General features: G+C 41.0%; 1 protein-coding gene and 1 non-coding gene across 2 annotated transcripts; both read left to right on the plus strand.

Annotated features, from left to right (window-relative positions):
- The first annotated feature begins 407 nt into the window (after positions 1 to 407).
- Positions 408 to 18670, plus strand: LOC150050900 (Golgi apparatus membrane protein TVP23 homolog B). Its single transcript, XM_090349523.1, has 7 exons — positions 408 to 631; positions 4029 to 4111; positions 7357 to 7501; positions 8766 to 8855; positions 11749 to 11880; positions 15278 to 15406; positions 18392 to 18670. The coding sequence occupies exons 1-7, from the start codon at positions 620 to 622 to the stop codon at positions 18410 to 18412; spliced, it is 612 nt and encodes a 203-aa protein (XP_090205649.1). The 5' UTR covers positions 408 to 619; the 3' UTR covers positions 18413 to 18670.
- Positions 18671 to 23052: 4382 nt separating this feature from the next.
- Positions 23053 to 23153, plus strand: LOC150050901 (U6 spliceosomal RNA). Its single transcript, XR_016538526.1, has one exon. It is a non-coding gene; the product is annotated as a U6 spliceosomal RNA (small nuclear RNA).
- The last annotated feature ends 1261 nt before the right edge of the window (positions 23154 to 24414 follow it).

The following is a 24414-nucleotide window of genomic DNA, read 5'->3' on the forward strand; positions in this document are numbered from 1 at the left end:
TCTCATCACTCCCAACCCCATCTCTTCAAGTTACCTGCTTAAGAAATAAAATTCAGGTATTGGAGGCGTGGCTCAGGTGGGAGAGGGCCAGCCAATGAACAAAAACGTCAGATATGGAGTTCAAATCCCATTCTAGATAAAAAACCAAAAACAACCGTATAAACTTAAAGCTCACAAAGTAAGACAGAGATGCATGCCATCATAAAACATAAAACGTTACATGATGGGCCAAAGCCCCATCTCTCCCACTGAGAATGACCGTGCGGGAGTCCGGAATGTCATGGAGTACAGAGGTTCCTTTCCCAGCTGGGAGAGTTCTTTTCCTATCGATTCGTCAAGCCCTTCCCCGCCCCTAATGACCCCGCCCCCGGAAGCCCCGCCCCCGGAAGCTCCCGCCCGCTATTTACCTCGCTCCGGAACTGCCCCGCGGCTGCTCTTCTAGAGTTATTCCCGCTGCGAGGCTCGTCGAAGCGGAAGCGTAGCGAGGAAGTGGGGCCGGGCTGGTGCTTGTGGTCGGCCCTTCCCGACCAGTGGTGACGAGGCTACTTCAGTTGCACACCGGACTCCGTGGCTGCTGCGCTGACGTGGCTCCCGGAAGTGGGGCTAGCGCGGGGCCGCCATGTTGTCACAGGTGAGGGGCCTTGGGCGTCGGGAGTGGGTAGCGGCCCTCAGGGGCTCCGCCTGACAGTAGCGTGGGGCAAGGACTGGGCATCCTGGAGCCGCTGTGTCCGCGTCCCTGCCCGCCGCCTGAGTGGGGTGGACGAGCGGGCGTGGAGGGACGAGTTCCGGGTGGGCTCCGAGGGCTCGGAGCAATGGAAGCTCGCGGCTGGGGGAGGATCTCTGTCCACGCCGAGCTTGGAGCCGGCCGGGACTGCAGAAAAGCTCTGTGTGTGAGGTCGAGTCCCCTTCTCTGCCCTCCGCCTCTGCAGCCATCGCCTGAAGGGGGGCGGCGGTCGCCTAAGGGTTGAAAACGCTGCACCCCCGAACCATGGGGGTCGTCGCCACGGATTACACCAGCCAGGCGCCTTTAATCCTAGGAGCTTTTAATCTCTGGAGGCTGAGATCTGAGAATCACGGTTCGAAGCCAACCCGGGCTGGAAAGCCCAGGAGACTTTTTTTTCACCAAAAAATTCGGAAGTGGAGGGATTAAGATATATCTTCAGAGAAGACCGTTGTGAGGAGGTGGTCTGGATGGAGAAAACCCGATCAATGACGGTTTAAATTCACCTCTGAATGTGCACCTGGCAGAAAGGGGCTGGAAGAACACACATATAGCCATTCTTGCTACTTTTTACGTTTGTGATCACAAACTTCATTTCTGTTGTCCCCATACGCACTCTCACCCTGTTAGACAGCTTGTGTATTAAAACTTGTCAGACCTTCAGCATTTTCTTCCCTTGTTTCTCTCAGCTAAGTGGAAGCCATCAGAAAGGAATCTCCATGTCACCTGCTTACCTGTCTGTATCTTTGCTCATAGTGACCCGTTCATTAGTTAATTTTAATTGAACTTAATGTGCTCCATTCTTCAGTCACACCCTCATATGCTAGCTGTCATTCCTTGCCTATAGAAAAGCATTGAGCAGGGCCGGGAGCAGGGCCTAATAGTAGAGTGCTCACCTATCATGCATGAAGCCCTGGGTTTGATTCCTTGGTACCACATACACAGAAAAAGCTGGAAGTGGCACTGTGGCTTAAGTGGTAGAGTGCTAGCCTTGGGCAAAATCCAGGCCCTGAGAGCAAGCCCCAGGACTGGAATATATACATATAGATACATTTTTTTCCTTTTGTAAACTGTTTATATCAGCATGTAAACATACTTCTGTTTTAGAAAATAATTCTCTGACTCATGCCCTCTTAGCAGTCATCTATTTTTTGTTTCTTTTTGAAGACTTGCCCAAGGCTCAGGGTAGCCTAGAGGTAGAGTGCTCACCTAGTTCGCATGAAGCCCTGGGTTCGAGTCCTCGGTACGACACACTAAGAAAAAGCCAGAAGTGGCGCTGTGGCTCAAGTGGCAGAACACTAGCCTTGAGCAAAAAGTGTTCAAGAACAGTACCCAGTCCCTGAGGTCAAGCCCCAGGACTGGCAAGGAAGAAAAACAAAAAATTTGCCCATCCTTGGTCTTGAGTCTTCTATTCTCTCATCAGTTCTGGACAGCATTTCTCTCTCTCTCCATGCTTCTCTGAAACTCCTTTTATTGAACTCAGTTTGCATCTTACATGAGCTGTATTTGACATGATGGGCTTCTCCTCTGGGAAACACTTTATGGGCTTCCAGGATACCATTCTTTTCTGTCATCTCTTACTCCCCAGACCGTTCTCTATTTCTCACTGTTTATTCCTTCTCATCTTTCTAATCTAAATATTGGAGTGCCCAGAGTCTATCTTTGCCATCTTTATCCTTTTAGGTTACTTGAGATAAAACACTTTGGAATCTTTTTTTTTTTTTTTTTTTTTTGGTGGGTCATGGAGCTTGAACTCTGGCCTGGGCTCTGTCCCTGAGCTCTTCAGCTCAAGGCTACCACCCTACCCCTGGGCCTTGGCATTGTCCCTGAGCACTTCACCTCAAGGCTACTGTAGTAGCCTTGAGCTGAACCCCACTTCCTGTTTTCTAGAGGTTAATTGGAGATAGGAGTCTCAGGTCTGTACTGGCTTTGAACCTTGATCCTCAGATGTCAGCTTTCTGAGTAGGATTACAGGCATGAGCCACCTGCCAATCCTCTCAGATCTACTTTAAAACATGCACAAAATCTGTCCACTTTTATCATCTCCACTGTATTTACCCTGGATCAACCCACTGTACCAGAGTAGTCTCCTAGCTTTGTGCCTTTGTTTCTCTACCCTATCCTCTTTACCTTTTTAATATAGTAACCAGAATTGTCTTTTGTGCCTATGAGTTTAGTAAATACAACTCCAAAAAAAAAAATTTGTTTGTGTTTGCCAGTTCTGGGGCTTGAACTCAGGCCCTGGGCACTGTCCTTGGATACTTTTTGCCCAAGGCTAGCACTCTGCCACTTGAGTCACAATGCCACTTCCAGTTTTTTCTGTATATGTGGTACTAAGGAATCAAACCCAGGACTTCGTGTATGTTAGCCGTGCACTCTACCACTAGGCTACACACCCAGCCCATTAGTAATTTTAAAAAAATTGTTTTTCAGGGGCCGGGAGTTTGGCCTAGTGGTTAAAGTGCTTGCCTAGCACGCATGAAGACCCGGGTTCGATTCCTTGGTACCACATACATAGAAAAAAGCCAGAAGTGGTGCTGAGGCTCAAGGGGTAGAGCTCTAGCCTTGAGAAAGTCCAAGGACTGCTCAGACCCTGAGCTCAAGCCCAGGACTGGCAAAAAAAAAAAAAAAAAAAAATTGTTTTTCACCAGATGCTGGTGACTCATGCCTGCAATCCTAGTTATGTAGGAGGCTGATATCTGAGGATTGTGGTTTTAAGCCAACCTGATTGGAAAAATCTATGAGACTTTATTTTATTTTATTTTATTTTATTTTGCCAGTCGTGGGGCTTGAACTCAGGACCTGAGCACTGTCCTTGCACTTTTCTCCAGGCTAATGCTCTGCCACTTGAGCCACAGCACTACTTCCAGCTTTTTTTCTATGAATGTGGAACCAAGGAATCGAACCTGGGCTTTCATGCATGCTAGGCGAATAGTCTACCATTAAGCCAAATACCCGGCCCCCATGAGACTCTTTTATCTCCAGTTAAGCACCAAAAAGCTGGAAGTTGAGCTGTGGCTTAAGTAATAGAGCATCAGCCTTGAGCATAAAAGCTCAGTGCCTAAATCCTGAGGTCAAGTCCAGGGCCAACACCAAAAGTTTTTCACCTGTGCCTCTTGTACTAGTGCCTAGCACTTAGTAGATAGTTACTATTTACTGAGCTAAATAGAATCTAGTTTCCCTATGAGCAAAGTAAGAAGGAGCAATGATGTTGGTGGACTGAACCACTAGGAGATATTCCCTATCCATAAAAGACATTTAAATACTGTGTTTTATTTTGCCTCATGGGTATTTAACTTGTCTATAGGACAGTAATGATGACACGGAAGATGTTTCACTGTTTGATGCAGAAGAGGAGACAGCTAATAGACCAAAAAAATCTAAAGTCAGGTATGGTAATAAGTTATATAAATTATATTAGTATTCAAACTTTTTTCTATATGTTGATGCCCCTTGATGGGATTTATGTTAGTCTTTCCATTACTGTGAGAAAGCAACATAAAAAGAGGAAAAATTATTTTGGCTTATCAGACATTTCAGTTCGGGGTCAATTGGCTTTTGTGTTTTGGGACCTGAAGTGATGCAGCTGGGAGGGTGTAATAGAGGAAGGCTTCTCTCACCTCATAGCAGTCAGCAAACAGAAATAGAGAAGGGGACCAGGGCAAGGTACAGCCTGAAAGACATACCTCCAGTGACCAGCTTTCTCCAGCTAGTCCCCACTTCTGAAAGATTCCAGCTCCTCCTAAAATAGTTTTACTAGCTGGGTACCTAGATTTAATATATGAACCTAAAGGGGACACTTCATAGTGAAACCATAACAGGATTGGAGGTAAAATAGTGCATTACGTATTACTTTTTTAACTTGGTATGTGGCAAAGGTAACTTCTGATTTTCTTGGGAATAATTCTGATTTTCTTGACATGGTGAATTTTATGACATGAAGAGTTTTCAAAGTATTAGATCTAACTATTTGAACACAGATGTTTTAAATTCCTTGCTAGCTATTTTCCAAAAATGCACTGTTTTGTTTTGGGGTTTTTTTTTGGGGGGGGGGTCAGTCCTGGGCTTGAGCTCAGGAATTGAGCACTGCCTTTGGACTTTCTCAAGGCTAGAGCTTTACCACTTGAGCCTCAGCACTACTTCCAGCTTTTTTCTACATGTGTGGTACTGAGGAATCAAACCAGTGCTAGGCAAGCACTCCACCACCAGGCCAAACTCCCGGCCCCAAAATGCACTATTTTTATACAATTTTATGTATGCATTGCATCTAATTTATTATGCAAATTTCAGAATTTTATCACGTGTGTGTGTGTGTGTGCTGGTCCCAGGGAATGGGTGCTGTTTCTTGTCTTTTTTTTTTTTTTTTTTTTTTGCTCAGTGCTAGCACTCTCGAATTTGAGCCATTGCTCAACTTCTGGCTTTTTGGAAATTAACTGGAGATAAAGAGTCTCATGAACTTTCCTGGTGGTCCTGGCTTCAAACCATAATCACACATCTCAGCCTCCTGAATACCTAAGATTACTGGAGTAAGCCTCTGGTCACTAGCTCAGAATTTTGTCTTGTATAAATGTCATGAAATTACCAAGCAAGGATGTTACTATTGTAAATTTATTTCTTTAAAAACTTTCACTCTGTACAATAAAATTCTACTTGAACTTTGAAACATTATGTTAAGCAAAAGGTACAATCTAGGGGAAAAGGGGGAGGGGGGAAAGGTACAATCTACCAAAGACCAAATATTTTGTGACTTTATTTATAAAAGTGATTGAAATTAGTTTAGGACTGGAGACAGAAAGTATTAGTTGCTAAGAACAAATGATTGGAGGCAAAATGAATTGAATTGAATTGAATGTGATGATGGTTGCACAAATGTATATATATATATGTATGTATATATAATATGTGTAATAGTATATTATATAGTATAATATAGTATATATGTTATATATATAAGTATTTAAATAAAATCATGATAGGAATGGTAAAACCAAGCTCAGAGCACAGTGGCTTACACCTGTAGACTCAGCTGCTCGGAAAGTGGAAGTTTGTAGGATGTCAGCTTGAGAACAGCCTGGGTGAAAACGTTAGTGAGACTGAATCTCAACCAATAAGCTGAGAATTGTTCACATTTGTAATCCTATCTATATGAAAGGTAGAAATAGGATTGTGGCCCAAGTTGTCCTCAGCATTTAAAACAAAACAAAGCAAGTGCCTATCTGGAACATAATTAAAGCAAGAAAGGCTAGGGGTATGGATTAGGTGATAGAATGACTAACTAGCAAGTTCAAACCTATAATCCCAGCAGTCAGGAGGCTGTCAAAATCATGAGTTCAAAGCCAACCTGGGCTATAGTTTGAGATACACTCTTAAATCAGAAAGAAGAAAAGAATTGACTGGGTGCCGATGGCTTATACCTATAATCATAGTACTCAGGAGGCCAAAGTCAGTATTGGTGGTTTGAAGCCAGCCCAGGCCAATAAATCTGAGAGACTTATAATTGACCAGCAAAAAGCCAGAACTAGAGGGACATTTTAAGTACTGTACAACGGAGATTGAGTTCAACATATCAGTTTATAAGTACAATGTATCTTGGTCTATATGGACCCTTCTATTTTTTTCCCCCATCTTTCCCAATTCTACCCATAACCCCAAGTTTTCATATATGTACATTGAATATTTTGACTGGATTCACCCACATTTCCTCTCTTCCTTAAGTGCCTTAAAATTCTTTTGGCACAGAGCCGGGAGTTTTGCCTAGTGGTTAGAGTGCTTGCCTAGCATGCATGAAGACCCGGGTTCGATTCCTCTCGGTACCACATACATAGAAAAAAGCCGGAAGTGGTGCTCAGGCTCAAATGGTAGAGCTCTAGCCTTGAGAAAGTCCAAGGACAGTGCTCAGGCCCTGAGCTCAAGCCCAGGACTGGCAAAAAAAAAAAAAAATTCTTTTGGCACAATTGATAAAGCTAGATAAAGTTTCTTATTATGTGTTTTATGAAAGTTTATATTCAATAAGGTTTTTTTTATTTTTGTTTTCCTTTTCCTTTTTTTAAAATTTTATTATCGGGGTAATGTATAGAGGGGTTACAGTTACATTTTTCAGGTAGTGGGTACATTATTCTTCTAATACTGATACCCCTTCTCATGTTTTTGTCTCCTTTCCCTTCCCCACCCTCAATGAGGTGTTTTGTTTTGTTTTGTTTTGCCAGTCCTGGGCTTGAGCTCAGGGCCTGAGCACTGTCCTTGAACTTTCTCAAGGCTAGAGCTCTACCACTTGAAACACAGTGCCATTTCCAGCTTTTTCTGTTATGTGGTACTGAGGAATCGAACATGGGTCTTCATGTATGCTAGGCGAGCACTCTTTATCACTAGGCCAGCACTCTTTATCACTAGCCAAACTCCCAGCTCAATGAGGTTTTAAAATCATGTTTTTGTAGTGTATCTTGTCTGATAACTGGGTCTTCTTACATAGGAGGGACTTCAGAAAAAGTGAATTAGGCAGTTTGCTTTGTCCTTATCTCTTGTATTTTGACAAAACTCTTCACAGTTGTACCATGACTAAAACATTTTTCATCTGCATCTGCTAGTACTTGTAGTAAAATATAACTTCATTTCTTTTATTGTGTTTTGGTTTTCAGACATCCAGTGGCATCCTTTTTCCATTTGTTCTTTCGAGTCAGTGCAATTGTAGTCTATCTTCTCTGTGAATTCCTCAGCAGCAGCTTTATTGCCTGTATGGTGACAATTATCTTGTTATTGTCATGTGACTTTTGGGCTGTGAAGGTGGGTTCAATGTTTATTATTTAAAAGTTATATTTACTGTGAGTTTGTGTAGTATATACACAATAAAAATGAGATCAGCATTTCAGAACGTTCTTTTTATTTCTTCAGGCCTTTTCTGTGTTAAAGTGCTGGATATATCTCATCATATGTAGGTTGTTATACTACTGAGTTATTTGTGCTTTAAAATTTTTTTCTTATTATTTTTCATATTTTATTTAAGGAGTTGTACAAAAGAGTTGCCATTCAACGGAACAGTTTATGAATACAGTGGCTCTTGATCAGTGTTACCCCTTTTAACATTCTCATCCACCCCACCCATCTCTGTCTGTGCTTTTTGTCAAGTTGTAAAGTGTTACTAGTAGCCACCTAATCTACATACCACTGGATCATTTGTTCATCACTAGTCATCTTCTAATAGGGTCATTTTTCAGGTGTACTGTACATATCTATAATGCTCATAAATACTTAAGAATTGTCCACCTATGAAGTATTGGTATGCTAAGGCAATTATTATCAATTGGGCAGTGTTGCCCCCTTTCCAAGAGATACCTATCAATGAAAGAAAAAAAAACATTTTGGGCTGGGCACCAGTGGCTTACATCTGTAATCCTAGCTGCTCAGGAAGCTGAGATCTGAAGATAGTGGTTCAAAGCTACCCAGGTCAGGAAAGTCTGTGAGACTTATTTCCAGTTATCTACCAAAAAGCTGAAAGTGGAGCTGGGGCTCAAGTGATAGAATGTTATCCTTTATCAGAAAAGGACTAGGACCAGTATGCCAAAAAAATATATATGTGTGTGTGTGTGTGTGTGTGTGTGTGTGTGTGTGTGTGTGTGTGTGTATTAGTAGTAGTAAATTTTTTTCATGGTCATCACTGAGAACAGGGGATTGATTTTTATCTAGTTTGTGCAGCTCAGGTATGCTGTTCAACATCTTGATATGCACATGATCAGCCCCCACAATAACCAATTATCCAGCCAAGCACTGGTGGCTCTTGCCTGTAATCCTAGCTGCTCAGGAGGCTAAGATCCAAGAATCATGATTTAAAGCCAGCTTGGGCAGGAGAGTCTGTGAGACCTTTTTTGTTATTGTTGTTGGTCATGAGGCTTGAACTCTGGTCCTCAGTGCTGTGCCTTAAGTGATAGCCTTGAGTGAAAAAAGCTCAGAGATAGTACCTAGGCCTGGAGTTTAAGTCCCAGCTTGGCACAAAAAACAAAAACAAAAAAAAACACAACACAAAATGAGTGTTTATGTTCATATTTCCCAGAATGTTACAGGTAGACTAATGGTTGGCCTCCGCTGGTGGAATCATATTGATGAGGATGGAAAGAGCCACTGGGTGTTTGAGTCCAGAGAGGTAAACTGCCTGCTTATTTGCTTGCTTTTTCTTTCTTTCTTTCTTTCTTTCTTTCTTTCTTTCTTTCTTTCTTTCTTTCTTTCTTTCTTTCACTGTCATCTGATAAATTATGTAGTTTACATTCAAATGTTTAAGGATAAAGTATTCAAGATTAATAACAGTATTAGTCACTATGTATTAATATCTATGTATTAATAACAACTATGTATTAAAATTACTTGCCCGGATGGGAGCCTAGCCTAGTGGTAGAGTGCTTGCCTACCATTCACAAATCCCTGGGTTTGATTCCTTGGTACCACATACACAGAAAAAGCCTGTAGTGGTGCTGTGGCTCAAGTGGCAGGGTGCTAGCCTTGAGCAAAAAAAATGTCCAGGGATAGTGCCCAGGCTCTGAGTTCAAGCCGCAGAGCTGGCAAAAAATAATAATAATAAATAAAAATACAAATATAAATAAAATCACTTGCCATGCATTAAACCAGATGGTTTTCCAAAACTTAATACAATTTTTTGACTAGTTCAGACTGGAAACAGTGCGTGTGTGTGTGTGTGTGTGTGTGTGTGTGTGTGTGTGACAGAATCCTCTGAGAGAAGACAACATGCTAAGCTGTATATTTGGTTGTTGATTAAAGATTGATTTCTGTTGGCTCCCAGTTTTCTTGCTTTGCTAAGTGTCACTATTAATCCTTTTCTGTTTAGCAGATGACTACTGTCAATTTCTTCTATCTTTACTCCTATGGCCATCTTCCACATGTGGGAAGAAAAAATAATTCTAGTTGGATAAAACATCTAAATGCTCAGCCTTACTTTTTTTTTTTTTTTTTTTTTGGTGGGTCTTGGGGCTTCATCTCAGCCTGAACGTTGTCCCTGAGCTCTCCAGCTCAAGGCTGCCACCCTACCTATGGGCAGGGCATTGTCCCTGAGCTCTTCAGCTCAAGGCTACCGTCCTACCCAGAGCCAAGCCCCACTTCCCATTTTCTAGAGGTTAATTGGAGATAAGAGTCTCAGGTCCTTTTGTGCCTGGGCTAGCTTCGAACCTCGGGCTAGCTTTGAACCTAGATCCTCATATCTCAGCCTTCTGAGTAGCTAGGATTACAGACATGAGCCACCATGCCTGGCCAGCTTTATTCTTTTGTGTGGGCATCAGAGCTTAACCTCAAGGCCTTGTGTTTTCACTCAAGCCATTTCTTAGCTAGCACTCTGCCACTTGAGCCACATGTCTAGTCTATCAGCCTTTTCCTTTAAGCATATGCTTTCAAGATTCCCATTTTGTTTATCTTGATTCTTTATAGTGAACATTCCATTTCCCAGTGAAAATCAATTTGGGAAATGGATTAGAATCTAGGAAACAGTACACAGGCTCAGTGAGCCTGGCCTGTGTTGCTTAATATAAAAACTACCTTGTAAACAATTCACTACTCATAAATCTCTGAGTTTTGCTAAGATATCTTGTTCATTGTCCAAAATCCCTTGATTTGCCCCCTTCCCTCATCTTTTTCACCCTCTGGACTTGATGTGTTAAGAGTCCAGGATGACTTATAATCTGCATTTCCTTCGTTCTTATCCAAAAACGTATCATGAGTTGTTGTGCCTAAAGTTCCCAATCTCTCTGAAGTTCCCAATCTCCCTGAAAGACCACCAGAGTCCAAGACCAATGCAAGCAACAAAGAGCTTGGTCATTAGCAAGCTCGAGCTTGGTCCTCCGAGCCTTAGAAAGCAGTGACGCTTGGAGGCCCCGAGTACAGAATTAACACAGCTTTTATAGTACAGAATAAACAAGTTTTAGTTTTCATTTTCACAGCCTCATGTTTTAGTTAATTTTTACATAGAGACATTCCTCAGTTTCTTATCTGTTCTGATGTTATGGTTTCCCACAGAACTTTAGTTTTAGGTGTCCTTGCTAGCTGTGGAATACAGCTGTAGTCCAAGAGATTACCTTTGAATGTCCTTGCTAGCTCTCTGAGTAAACATCTGATGGAGCATCTTATAGTTCTGAGAAGAGGCAGTTAGGGGATTTCTCAGAACTTTGCAAAATGGAGACTGCTTAGAAATAACTTTTTTTTTTTTTTTTTTTTGCCAGTCCTGGGCTTGAGCTCAGAACCTGAGCACTGTGCTTGGACTTTCTCAAGGTTCGAACTCTACCACTTGAGCCTCAGCACCATTTCTGGCTTTTTTCTATGTATGTGGTACCGAGAAATCGAACCCGGGTCTTCGTGCATGCTAGACAAGCACTCTACCACTAGGCAAAACTCCCAGCCCCTAGAAATAACTTTTTACTGAAGTTCATCGGACTTCAAAATTAATTTAGGCCTCACAGAGTAACTTCTTTGTGAATGAACTGTACAAGTACAAGAGTTTAGTAGAAGCTTATCAGAGACTAGTTGTTTCTATTTGGGGTCATAATAAAGTGTCCATTCTACACTGAAAAGGCAGAATTCTTAGCTAAAGCAAAGTATACTGAAATTGACTAAGATTATAGTAGTAGTAGATGCTCTAGTTAATTTTTTTTTCATTTTAACTTGAGACTTGGGTTGTCTGTCTTAATCTTTGAATTTTGAATTTAAGAGTAGTATGGGGTATTTTGTTTTTTATTAACAATAGTAAATCTAGCCCGGCATTTGTGTCTCATGCCTCTAATCCTAGCTACTCAAGGAGGCTGAGATCTGAGGATTGTGGTTTGAAGCCAGCCCAGGTTGGAATGTTCATAAGACTCTTATCTCTGATAAACTACTTAGAAAAAGCCAGACTGGTGTTGTGGTTCAAGTGGTAGTGTTAGCCTTGAGCACAAAGAGGCTCAGGCTCTGAGTTTAAACCCTAGGACTGGAAAAAACAGCAACAACAAAAACCCTAAACTTTAATAAGTTTGTTAACAGCGATGATTGATTTCTTTCTGTAGGCAACTCCTCAAGATAGTAAAACTGTTTCAGAAGCTGAATCAAGAATCTTTTGGCTAGGACTTATTGCCTGTCCAGTACTGTGGGTTATATTTGCCTTTAGTGCTCTCTTCTCCTTCAGAGTCAAGTGGTTGGTGAGTAACCATGTTACCATGTTGAACTTTATAACCCACTGGGTGTCTGATGGGTAGTTGTAATTAGTAGTCACTGGTGTCCTTATGATTAAGGACTTATTTTGAACTGGCAACTTTGTCTTAGGTTTCCCAAGTTATATTTCTCACCTCTCCTGTTTTGTTGGTACCAGAGAGCAGATCTTATAAAAGACCCCATTTCACCAGTATTAATGATAATGGTGCCTGTTATAGAGTGGTATTTTTTTAAAACATTGGCTGGTGATTTGTTACTTAGTGCAGCATAATAAATCACATCATTGTTTTGGGGAAGGAGTGAAAGGATAGTGATAAAGGATAGTGATAAAGGTTGATTGGACCATATTGTAAAACAAGTAGAAAAGTAACAATGAAATAAATCTCTGTATGTAATATAACCTAATAAAATATAGATCAGCCAAAAGCATAGTGGCATAGCAGCTTATCTCACAGTTTCTATGGTTGGTATCTTGGGTAGGTCTCTGGTGGAGTTTCTGGCTTAGGATCCCAAGTAATTTCAGTCACACAGTGGTAGAGTTGGGCGGGCGGGTGGGCAGGCGGGCAGACAGACAGCTGGAACCAAGATGTCTGATGTCCTCTCCGTGTGGGTTAGTTTGGGCTTCCTCACAGTAGATGGCCTCTTGGCAATTGAAATGCTCACATGGAGGGTCAACAGTCTAGCTTGCAAGTTGAATCACTTTTTCCAAAACCTTAGTGCATTATGGATGTTACCCACTCACACGCAAGGAAATGTAAATTAGGCCCTATTTATTGGGTACTCCGGAGGATTAGAAAGAGATAGAAATGAATGTGAAACAGAAAATACTTGCTGCTGTCATGTTTAGAAGAATAGTCTCTTGTTCCAAACTGTAACAGTAAATTATTTTTTTTTAATTGTGTTGTTTTTAAGTATTTTCTATTCCTGTTTTGCTTTATAGGCTTACCTCCCCCCCCCCACCACTTTTTTTTTTTTTTTGTCAGTAGTGGGGCTTGGACTATGGGCCTGGGTGCTGTCCCTGAGCTCTTTAGCTCAAGGCTACTACCCGACTCATTGAGCCACAGTGCCACTTCTAGGCTAATTGGAGATAAGAGTCTCATGGTCTTTAGTGGTCTTTAGTGTCTGGACTGGCTTTGAACGGAGATCCTCAGATCTCAGCCTCCTGAGTAGTTAGGATTACAGGCGTGATCCACTGTGCCCTGTTTAGACTTACCTTTCTCAGTACACACACAATATTTTCTTTTGAGGATTTTAGAAATGCTTTTGTTTATTCTGAATTACCTTAATAGTGATTGTTTTTGTGTTTATCTGCTGGTCGTAGGCCCTGAACTCAAAGCCTGGTCACTGTCCCTGAGTGTCTTTTTTTTTTTTTTTTTGCCAGTCCTGGGCTTGAGTTCAGGGCCTGAGCCCGGTCCTTGAAATTTCTCAAGGCTAGAGCTCTACCACTTGAGCTTCAGCACCACTTCCAGCTTTTTTTTTTTCTATGCATGTGGTTCCGAGGAATCGAACCCGGGTCTTCATGCATGCTAGGCAAGCACTCTACCACTAGGCTAACCTCCCGGGGCCCCCCAAGTATCTTTTTTTCTTTCCTCCCTCAAAGCTAGCACTCTACCATTTGAGCCACAGCTCCGCTTCTGGCTCTTCTGAGAGATAAGAGTCATGGACTTTCCTACCCAAGCTGACTTTAAAGCATGATTCTCAAATCTCTGCCTCCTGAGTAGCTAGGATTAAAGGTGTGAGCCACTTTATGTACTTACATCATAACCCTCTTTCATGAATTAGGAAATTTATTTAATACTTATGAGTTTACAGTATTTATTAATTCCCTGCTATAAAAGATGGGGAAATTAGTACTATATGATTCTTCTCACTTCTGGATTTTTGTTGTAGTTTTAGTTTTTCTAGTTGTTTTCTTTATACCAGCAAATAATATAGTCTTAGGTCAATTTTTTTTTTTTTGGTGGGTTATGGGGCTTGAACTGGCCTGAGTACTGTCTCTGAGCTGTTTGTTTAGCTCAAGGTTACCACCCTACCTCTGGGCCTGAGCAGTGTCCCTAAGCTCTTCAGCTCCAGGCTACCGCCCTGCCCTTGAATCCTACCCACCTCCCCGTTTTCTAGAGGTTAATTGGAGATAAGAGTCTCAAGTTCTTTTGTGCCTGGGCTGGTTTTGAACCTTGATCCTCAGATGTCAGCCTCTTGAGTAGCTAGAATTACAGGTGTGAACCACTGGGCCCAGCTAATTGGGTCTTTTATTGACTATTCCACATGTGAAATGATTGTATTTCTGTGAAATGTTCAAATCAGGCAAATCTGCAGGGACACAAAATAGTTTAGTAGTTACTTAGATCTGAAGGGAGAACTGTGGATGGGAGAATGAAGATGACTGATAGAAGGTATAGGGAGAGGCTTTTAGTGAGATAAAGGCACTTCAAAGTTGATTGTGATGTCACTTGTACAACTCATGAATATACTGAAACAAACATTTAGTCATATGTTCCAATGGGTGTTATATGGGTTTTCTGAAAGGGAAGGGAGGTAAAAAGACTGGGCTTGAGTTTATTTTCAGTTCTCAGCAATCTTAGTAGGGTTGCCTCTGGGGTCATTGTGGTCACCAGGAATAAAAAGCTGTGCAAAGGATGGAAATGTGGCTTAATGGTAGAATGCTTACCTAGTATACATGAAGTCCTGGGTTCCATTCCCCAGTACCACATTAACAGGAAAATCTGGGAATGATGCTGTGTCTCAAGTGGTAGAGTGTTAGCTTAGAGCAAAAGAAGCTCAGGGACAGAGCCTGGGCCCTGAGTTCAAATCCCAAGACTAGTTAAAAAAAAAAAAGAAGAAGAAGAATCTGTGCAGAAGTGTAGTCTCTCCTGTCTCATGGTTGGTGCTGCCACAATGCTGTTTGCTTTCCCTGAAGGCAGTTGTTATGTGCACCTTCGCATGGAACAGAGATTCACTTCTACCTGCTCTCAGTTTATTCAGTTTGACCTACCTTTTGACTGCTCTTTTATAATTCTTAAAGAAATAATTAACCTGTGAGCCTTAATAAGTCACATTGGCTTGCCTCATGTTTTTTACTCATGGGTCCCTGGGAAGCACCCAGGTCTTTCTATACTATATCCCCAGAGCTAGCATAGTACCTAGCAAATACAGCAATTGTGTTCAGTAAACCTTCGGGTGAATGATTAGTCCTCTATGCTGAATATACATTAGGTTGCTCTGACAAGTCATGGAGTTTCATTGGCACAACCCTTGCCTTGGCACAGCTTCCTTTCACCTCTCTCTTGCCCCCCCCCCCACATTCATCTGCCATGTTCATGTAGAGCATAGAGAGAAGTCCATTTTAGAGCAGTAATCACTGATTATTTTTTTCCCCTCTCCCAGGCTGTGGTTATTATGGGTGTGGTGCTACAAGGTGCCAACCTGTATGGCTATATCAGGTGTAAAGTGGGTAGCAGAAAGAACTTAACTAGCATGGCTACATCGTACCTTGGAAAGCAGTTTTTAAGACAAGTAAGTATTTTGTGAATGTGATTGATTACTAATGCAGTGACCTCTGAATCTCTTAGAGTTCAATTTTTGTGAAATTATGCTTGAGGTTTTTTTTTTAATTTAGTTTTTTATTATAGGGATGGTGTACAAAGGGGTTAAAATTATATAAGAATACATTTCTTACCAGGTATGGTGGCTCACGCCTGTAGTCCTAGCTACTCAGGAGGCTGAGATCTAAGGATCAAGGTTCAAAGCCAGCCCGGTCACCAAAGGACCTGAGACTCTTTATCTCCACTTAACCGCTAGAAAATGGGAAGTGGGGGCTGGCTCAAGAGTAGGGCAGTAGCCTTGAGCTGAAGAGCTCGGGGACAGTGCCCAGGCTGAGTTCAAGTCCCATGACCCCCAAAAAGAAAAAAAAAAAAAAGAAAGAAAGAAAACAAATACAAACAATTACAAAGAAAAAAAATCTCTCGTTTCCATTTCCTGGAGATCATCTCAATAAATACTATTTTATATGATCAGAAGCACATAGGTATTGCATGCACCTTTGTGTTCCTTCTCTAAAAGTATTTTCCTTGGATATCACTATGTGTAAATGTCTGTATAATTTATCATGTATTTTAAATATAGCTTCTACATGTGAGAGAAAACATGTGCCATTTTTCTCTATGAGCTTGGCTTATTTCACTTAATATAATTTGTTCTAGGTCTATCTCTTTCCCTGAAAATTACATATTATTCTTTCTAATAGCTATGTAAAATTCCATTGTGGATAGGTATCACTTTTTTTCTTTTGCTAGTCGTGGGGACTGAACTCAGAGCCTGAGCCACTGTCCTTGGGCTTTCCTCAGGGCTAGTGTTCTACCACTTGAGCCACAGTGCCACTTCCAGCTTTCCTATGTATGTGGTACTGAGGAGTTGAATCCCAGGTCTTTGTATGTGCCAGGCAAGCACTCTAAACACTAGGCAAAACTGGCCAGTTTTTTGGTGGGGGTGGATCATGGGGCTTGAACTCCATATGGTTGCTACCCCTGGGCCTGGGCACTGTCCCTGAGTTCTTGAGCTCAAGGCTACCACCCTACCCTTGAGCCAAGCCCCACTTCTAGAAGTTAATTGGAGATAGAGTCTCAGGTCCTTTTGTGCCTGGACTGGCTTTAAACCTTGATCCTCAGATCTCAGCCTTCTGAGTAGCTAGGATTATAGGCATGAGACACTTCACCTGGCCTAGGTGTCACTTTTTTTTTTTTTGCCAGTCCTGGGCTTGAGCTCAGGGCCTGAGCACTGTCCTTGGACTTTCTCAAGGCTAGAGCTCTACCACTTGAACCTCAACAACACTTCTGGCTTTTTTCTATGTATGAGGTACTGAGGAATTGAACCCAGATCTTTGTATGTGCTAAGCAAACACTCTACCACTAGGCTAAACTCCTGGCCCTGGTATCACATTTTTTAATCCACTCACCTATTGTAAGGTTAGCCTGTTTCCATAACTTCACTGTTGTGAATAGTACAGCAGTGAACATTAATGTAATATTTATGGCATCTTGGCTTGTGGTGTTCTGTGTAGACGTCTAGGAAAAGGATTGGTTTTAAATCCTAACATTTTCCTCTCACAACATGAATGTTTTGCTGCAGTTTTCCAGTATGGGAGTTGAAATCAAAATTGTCGGTGGGATAAATGGAGTAGTCGTACATGAACAGTTAGCCAAGATTAAATCTCTTGGAAAATCAGAGCTGAGGAAGGGGAAGTGGCTTAAAACCAGTCACACTGTGTAGACCAGGCTGACTTTGAGCTCATGATCTTTCTGCCTAAGCCTCCTGAGTGCTGAGTGACCATGGGCCAACACACTTGGCTTGACTAGGTTTTTAGGGGTATACCTCACCACTGTTGAATGCATTATTGTTTAGAATAGGATACTGGTTCTCAAACTCTAAAACGGCTCATAATCACCTAGAGAACACATGATTGCTGAGTTCTACCACTGAAATTTGTTATTCAGTAGATAATAGTGTGGGACAGAGTTTCTCATAATTAGTATTGCTAACCAATTTTTGGTTTCAGGATTACAGACTAGGTAACTAAAGCCCTGGGAGACTAAGTGATTTATTTAATCTCTTCCACAAAGAATACTAAGCTGATAAGTAGATGAAAAAATCTCTGTTTTAACCTTTACAAAAAATGTAACTTTGAAACTACTAGTCAATTTTGAAATTATTAGTCAATTTTAAAACTACTGGGCATTTTTTTTTTCCTGCCAGTCCTAGTGCTTGAATTCTAGGCTTGGGTGCTGTCCCTGAGCCTCTGCTCAAGGCTAGCACTTTACCACTTGAGCCACAGCAGTATTTCTGGCTTTTTCTGAGTAGTTTATTGGAGATAGGAGTCTCAGGGACTTTTTTGCCCTGGCTAGCTTCAAACTGTCAACCTCAGATCTCCTGAGTAGCTAGGCATGAGCTACCAGTGCCTAGCTTTTGATTTTCTATTTTATACTTCTAAGCATTCACTGCCTAACCCATGCACTAGACTTTACTTATTTTCTCTATTCTACTGTAATGATTCTAGATGTGATAGAGAAAACTTATATTCTTATAAGGACTTGTCATTCTCACTGAAGACTTTTTACATGGCTCTAGTACACTTTTGCTGTGGTTCACTTTAGGATAATTGTCATGCACTTGTTTATTAGGTATTTTCCTTTAGGTTGTCCATCATGCTAAACGTGGGAGGGATGTAGAAATAAGCTTGGATCCTGGCATAACATAGAGCTTACTAAATACATGATTCTGAAACATGCTTACTATAATGGGACAAGCTGGATATTTCAATGGATGATGAGATCCAAGATTTTACATTTGTCCACTTTTTAACATGATTCAGCTGTCAAATTTAAGGTAATACAGTAGCTGGCTCTGCTTACAAATGCGAAATATTTTCCTAGGTTGAATGCTTTGAAGTATGTGGGTATATGAAGTAAAATTAACTGTGAATATTAATGAATTTCTTTGTTGCAGAATATTGATCAGACTTCCTGAATAGAGAAAAAGCTTATGTGATCTCTTATATTGAGGAAGAAATGAAGAGATTGTAGACTCTGAATGGTTTAGAGCTCAACCCATATTGCAAAGAGGAGTGATGGGTTTGTATTTCCCCTTGAGAACTTTATTTAAAAGAAAAAGATTCTTTTCATATTAAGCTTCTATTTTCTTTCTTTCTTTTTTTTTTTTTTTGACTGTCCTAGGCTTGAGCTCAGGGCCTGAGCACTGTCTTTGGACTTCCTCTACCACTTGAGCCTCAGTACCATTTCCGGCTATTTTCTATGTATGTAGTACCAAGGAATTGAACCTGGGTCTTCATGCATGCTAGGCAAACACTCTACCAGTAGGCCAAACTCCCAGCCCTTATGCTTCTATTTTCTTTCTACTAACTTGGGTTAGGAGGTACAGTGTCACTAGAAACTTTGTCAGTATATATACGTATGCATTATCTTGTAATAGTTTTATCAAATTTACATATGTAACAGATCTTTGCATTTTGATGTGTAGAACATAGGAGAATGTTCTTAGTCTATCTCAAATCTCTTGTTTACATACTATTCTTATAGATTATTCTCATGAATGATTTTTATTTCATACTAAGAATAAGCACTTGAGTTAAAAATAGTTGTTAATTTTCTATATATACTTAACGATAGAATATCTTATCTGAGACATGCAAACAAGTAAAAATGAAATGGAGCCAGTAGTGTTAATTTATTTTTTTAAGATTTTTGTTTTGTTTTTGGGAAAAGGTCTACTGTAAAACCCAAGCTGGACTCAAACTCATGATCCTCCTGCATCCTACCACACCATCACATTCAGCTAAAAGTGTGTTTTTACTTCACTTTTGTAAAAAGTAATTTAGGAAAAGTCCGATTAACAGAAATGGAATCCTCATGTCTATGTTTAGGGATGACCAGAGATTGCTGCTGTACCCTTTATTTTGTAGGATAGTCAGATTTTACTATGAGCTGCCTGGAGGCCCTTCGGTGGTCCTTGGGCTAATGAACTCTCTCTTTTACCACCAAAAGGTAGTGTTTTGATGTCACAAAAAGAAGTGTCACTTAAATGCTTGGGATAATAAATACCTAAAAGACGTTTTAATAATATTCTTTTCTTTTGTATAATGGGGATATTATAAATCATACATTTGTATTAATTGTATTTCTTAAAGCAATATGTGTAACTAAACCAATCTGCAAATTATTATAGGCATCTATAACTTGTTGTAGGTACTGTAAACTTTATTGGAGTCATTCAACTTAACAGATTATGTTATGATTGTATTTCTGTATTGTTAAAATACTTCTAGAGACATATTTGTTTAATTGAGTATCTTTATTAGAGTTGTAGGTTGGAAGGTAAAACTTTATATTTGTATAAAACTCCACTGTTTCCAGAGCATTTGATGTGTGTTATCTCATTAATACTCATGACAAACTTAGATGATAAAAACACCCTTCAGACCTGCCCAGGGGACTGAAGATTGCAGGAATATCTGTAGCCTGTTAAATAGGCTATATTTACTATTTTATGAAATATTTGTGTTTAAATGCTTTTTTTCCTTTTTTAGAACAATTAATTTGTTTTAAGTGCTTGTTTGCCATTTTATTTATTTTCTGGTGGTGTTCCATCTAGTGGGAAAAGTTGGTACTGCACTGAAGACAATTTCTTATTTCATCTAAAAAATCACACTTAAATCTTTAGGGACACTAACATGGATACACCTTGTAGCTCTGTGATTTAAACAATTCTAAACCAAATATGAATTTTAAATTTGGACTTGCGATGGCAGGACCTATCAGGTACACTCAATATTCATGTCTCCTGTAGGTTTTCAACCTACTGACTTGGAGCCTGGCAACCTGAGGAAAGATAAGTTCCTAGAGTTCCATCACTGTGTCTTGGTATGGCCATGACCAGTGCATGAATTTCTAGGGAGGAGGGTGGGAGACATCCCTATCCCCTCTCCTCTTTTCCTTCTCTGGCTGAAATGTAGACACACCGACTAGAGCTGGAGCAACCACTTGGACTATGGAGTAGGAACCTCCTTTTATGAATGGTAGAGATTGTTTAAATCTGGTGGTATAGTCATCCTAAATGATTTGTGTAAACTTTTTTTATTATTATAATTTTGGGTGGTGGTGGTATGGCATTTGAACTCAAATGTCTTAACTTTCTAGGCAGGCTCCCTCCTGCTTGAGCTATATCCCTAGCCCTTTTTGCTTTAGTTTGTATTTAGAATAGGAACTCCTGTTTATGTTCAACACAGCCTGGACCTTTGTCTACCTCGTTACAGTTCCTACATAACTGGGATAATAGGCACTTCTCACCTGGCTCAACATGTTGTTTAAGCCTCAGTCTCATGAGCCAGGCACTGGCGGCTCGTGCCTATAATCCTACCTACTCAGGAGGCTGAGATCTGAGGCTAGCAGTTCAAAGAAGGCCCAGGCAGAAAAGGCCATGAGACCGTTATATTCAATTAGCCATCCCCAAAGTAGGACTGTGGCTCAAAGTGGTAGAGCACTAGCCTTGAACACAAAAGCTCAGGGACAAGGGCTGGGAGTTTGGCCTGTTGGTAGAGTGCTTGCCTAGCATACACAAAGACCCAGGTCAATTCCTCAGTACCACATACATAGCAAAAAGCCAGAAATGGTACTGTGGCTCAAGTGGTAGAGCTCTAGCTTTGAGAAAACCCAAGGACAGTGCTCAGGACCTGAACTCAAGCCCAGGACTGGCAAAAAAAAAAAAAAAAAGGCTCAGGGACAAGCCCTGAGTTCAAGCTCTATGACTGACAAAAAGTAAACATAAATAAAAAAAAGATCTCATAAACTTATTTGCCTGGGTAGATCCCTAGATACAATCCTTCTGCTCTCTTTCTGCCTTCTCCCAAATAGCTAGGATTATGGGCATGTACCAGTATACCTGCCCCAGGCCTTACTGAATTCTTATCAGTACAGTGTACTTTGAGCATCATCAGTAATTGGTTCCACTGGTACAGTATTTGAGACAGACAGACTTACTATCTGACCTCTCTATGTAGTATTAACTAAATACTATAGGTGCTAAGTCCCACTGTTCCAGGTACTGTTGCTGCATAAAAATTCATCCTCAATGCTTGGAGTGTAGTCTAGTGGTAGAATGCTTGCCTAGCAGACACAAAGCCCTGGATTCGATTCCTCAGTACCACATACACAGAAAAAGCCAGAAGTGGTGCTATGGCTCAGGTGGCAGAGCACTTCCCTTGAGAAAGACCAAGGACAGTGCCCAGGCTCTGAGTTTAAGCTCCAAGACTGGCAAAAAAAAAAAAAAAATCATCTCAAATCTTAGTGGGGTGTCTTCAACCACAGACTTGGATGATAAACAGGTGTCATCTTGAGCCTGAGGCTGTTGATTGGACCATCTGCATTGTGACTCTTCTGTGTAGTTTCTCCTTTGTGCTCCTGAGATCTTCACAGTGGCTCCTAGCTACTTGGGAGACTAAGATCTGAGGATCACATTTTGAAGCCAGCCTGGGCAGGAAAGTCCATGAGATTCTTTTATCCAACTAACAAAACTCTGGAAGTGGAGCTCTGTGTAGCGTAAATGGTAGAGCACTAGCCTTGAACACAAAAGCTGAAGGACAGTACTTAGGTCCTGAGTTCAGGCCCTAAAACCAGCACACACATAAAGATGTGCCAGGCACAGGTGGCTCACACCTGTAATCCTAGCTGCTCAGGAGGATCTCAATTCACAGCCATTCTGGGCATAAAAGTCCATGAGCCCTACTCTTATCTCCAATTAACCACAAGGAAACCAGAGGTGGAGCTATTTCTTCCAATGGTATAGTGCTAGCCTTGAGCAGAAGAGCTCAGGGACAGCACACAAGCCCTGAGTTCAAGCCCCACACTAAAAGAAAAGGGAGGGGGAGAGAAGAAAAAAAATTGCCTCTTTGTTTTTTACCTTTCCTGGGACTGCCTTGAATACAGGTGAGTTGACTGGGGATACAATTAAAATGAAAGCAGAATTACATTCTACAGCTGCTATTGTGTCTATTCTTTCACTCGCATATGCATAAATAGATGAGTATGAGTATATGTGTGTATGTGTGTCTGAATGCATGGTGTAGGTGTGCTGTAGTCCTTTAAAGCCTGAAAAAAGTTCCTTTATTCACGATCTCATTTGCTTTTTCTCATAGCCTCAAAAGGTGTCTTTTCTTGTTTGTTTCATTTTCAATGTGACCCCTTGAAATGCTCTTTATCTTAGATTTCAAGTTTCTATGATTTACATGGAAATTGGGAAGCTGAGTGGAGGTTAATGAGCTAGTAACTTACTAGAGTGTTCATTTCTAATCTTTTTTATAGATGGAACACATTCTGTCCCTTATCTTTTTCAGATAGTTATTGAACTCAACCAATGCTATATGTGCTAGGTTCATATCAGCGTTTCTTTTAAGGTTTTGCCTGTAAGTCCTTGATTCTTTTCTTTCTTTAACTTGTCATCTAGTCCACCAGATGGCAGTGTCGAATGTAAATGAAGCAACTACTACTTGGTTTACCTGAGAAATGATGTGCTAGATTCATCACTAGTTAGCATGCAAATAATGACTTAGGACTAAGCTCGTATCTTCTGTTGTGTAATTAATTAAGATCACTGCTGTGTTCCCTCCAGCAGCACATACACTGAAACTGGAATGATACAGAGATTAGCATGACTCTTATGCAAGGATGACACACCAATTCATGAGTTCTATAATTTAAAAAAATGCCCATGCACTCATTTCCAAATTAACCACCAAAAGCTGGTAGTGGAACTGTGGCAAAGTAGTAGAGTACTAGCTTTGGACAAAAAAAACCCTAAGGGGCTATGCCCAAGCTCTCGAGTTTAAAACCCAATACTGGCACCAAAGAAAAGAAAGAAAGAAAAGTAGTATCTCTGTAGAACAGAGTTAAAAATATTATAACCCATAGTTGTCTGTTGAAAATGTACAGTGGGGCTGGGAATGTGGCCTAGTGATAGAGTGCTTGCCTAGCATGCACGAAGACCCTGGTTCGATTCCTTGGTACAAACCAATAAAGCTATGCCCTCTTAGCATGTTTGTTTATACATTTACAGCAGCTGTGAGTTTAGTTATAAGTATAAATACCTGTTGTAGGCCATCATATACATTCTATAACACACCCGGAAATAGAAAAGAAAAAGGAGTAGAAATTGAAGTTAGAGCATTTTCTATCCACATTTCAGTGACTCATTGCACTCCTTGATGTTGGGATGAGTACACCCCCATTTGCCAAGACTCCACGAGGACAGTACAGAAACTGGGGCTGTGCAGTGCACTGATTTTTGACCTTCATTCTAGAAAAAGATGGGAGAGCCACAGGGCTGGGCCGGGGGCCGGGAGGGGGAAGCCGGGGGGGGGGGGAGATGAAGAAAGCCATAGAAGACACACCTAAGAAGTAGATCTGGAAGTATCTAGGAATGTTTTCCACATTACAACCCTACCTTGCCTTGCACCTTTTATTAGTGGGTCATTTTCCTCTTCCCAAAGCAACATGGAACAGGACCTGAGCACCCCAGGAAAGAGCAGCCAGAAGTTGTGTCCTGCTCTTGAGACTTCCTGGTGCAAGGCTAGCTAGTCTGGCTTCAGATCAGAGTCACATCTGGGTCAAGAGAAACCCTTTTCCTTCAGTTGATGAACTTGCAAGGTCCACATTTGAATAGATTGTTATTTCTATGTGAGAATACCTAGAATTAGTGTCATTTTCAAATATGCAAGAGTCATTTATGTAGTACTGGCAGGTGTTGCTTTCAAGCCTGGGCCTCTCCAGGGGAACTGCTTAGCAAAACCCAGGAAAAATGGATGAAAAGTAAATCAAAGGCCAATCAATCCACAGAAAAAGAACTACAAGCTATTTTAAGTAATTTGAAAGAAGCAATTTTTTCACAATAAGTGAAAAAATTACTATTAAGTTCTCAAAGATTTTCCCCTAGAGCGAAACCCTGTAGTTAGTAATTCACAG

The sequence above is a fragment of the Megascapheus bottae genome, chromosome 17 (genome assembly GCF_031878675.1).
Source record: "Megascapheus bottae isolate mThoBot1 chromosome 17, mThoBot2.hap1, whole genome shotgun sequence".
NCBI classification, from domain to species: domain Eukaryota; kingdom Metazoa; phylum Chordata; class Mammalia; order Rodentia; family Geomyidae; genus Megascapheus; species Megascapheus bottae.

Bases quoted from the DNA above. Each gene is read 5' to 3' on its own strand.
- LOC150050900 (XM_090349523.1), top strand. The intron at 8,856-11,748 runs GTAAACTGCCTG...TTCTTTCTGTAG, and splicing joins GGGTGTTTGAGTCCAGAGAG to GCAACTCCTCAAGATAGTAA. The intron at 11,881-15,277 runs GTGAGTAACCAT...CCCCTCTCCCAG, and splicing joins CCTTCAGAGTCAAGTGGTTG to GCTGTGGTTATTATGGGTGT.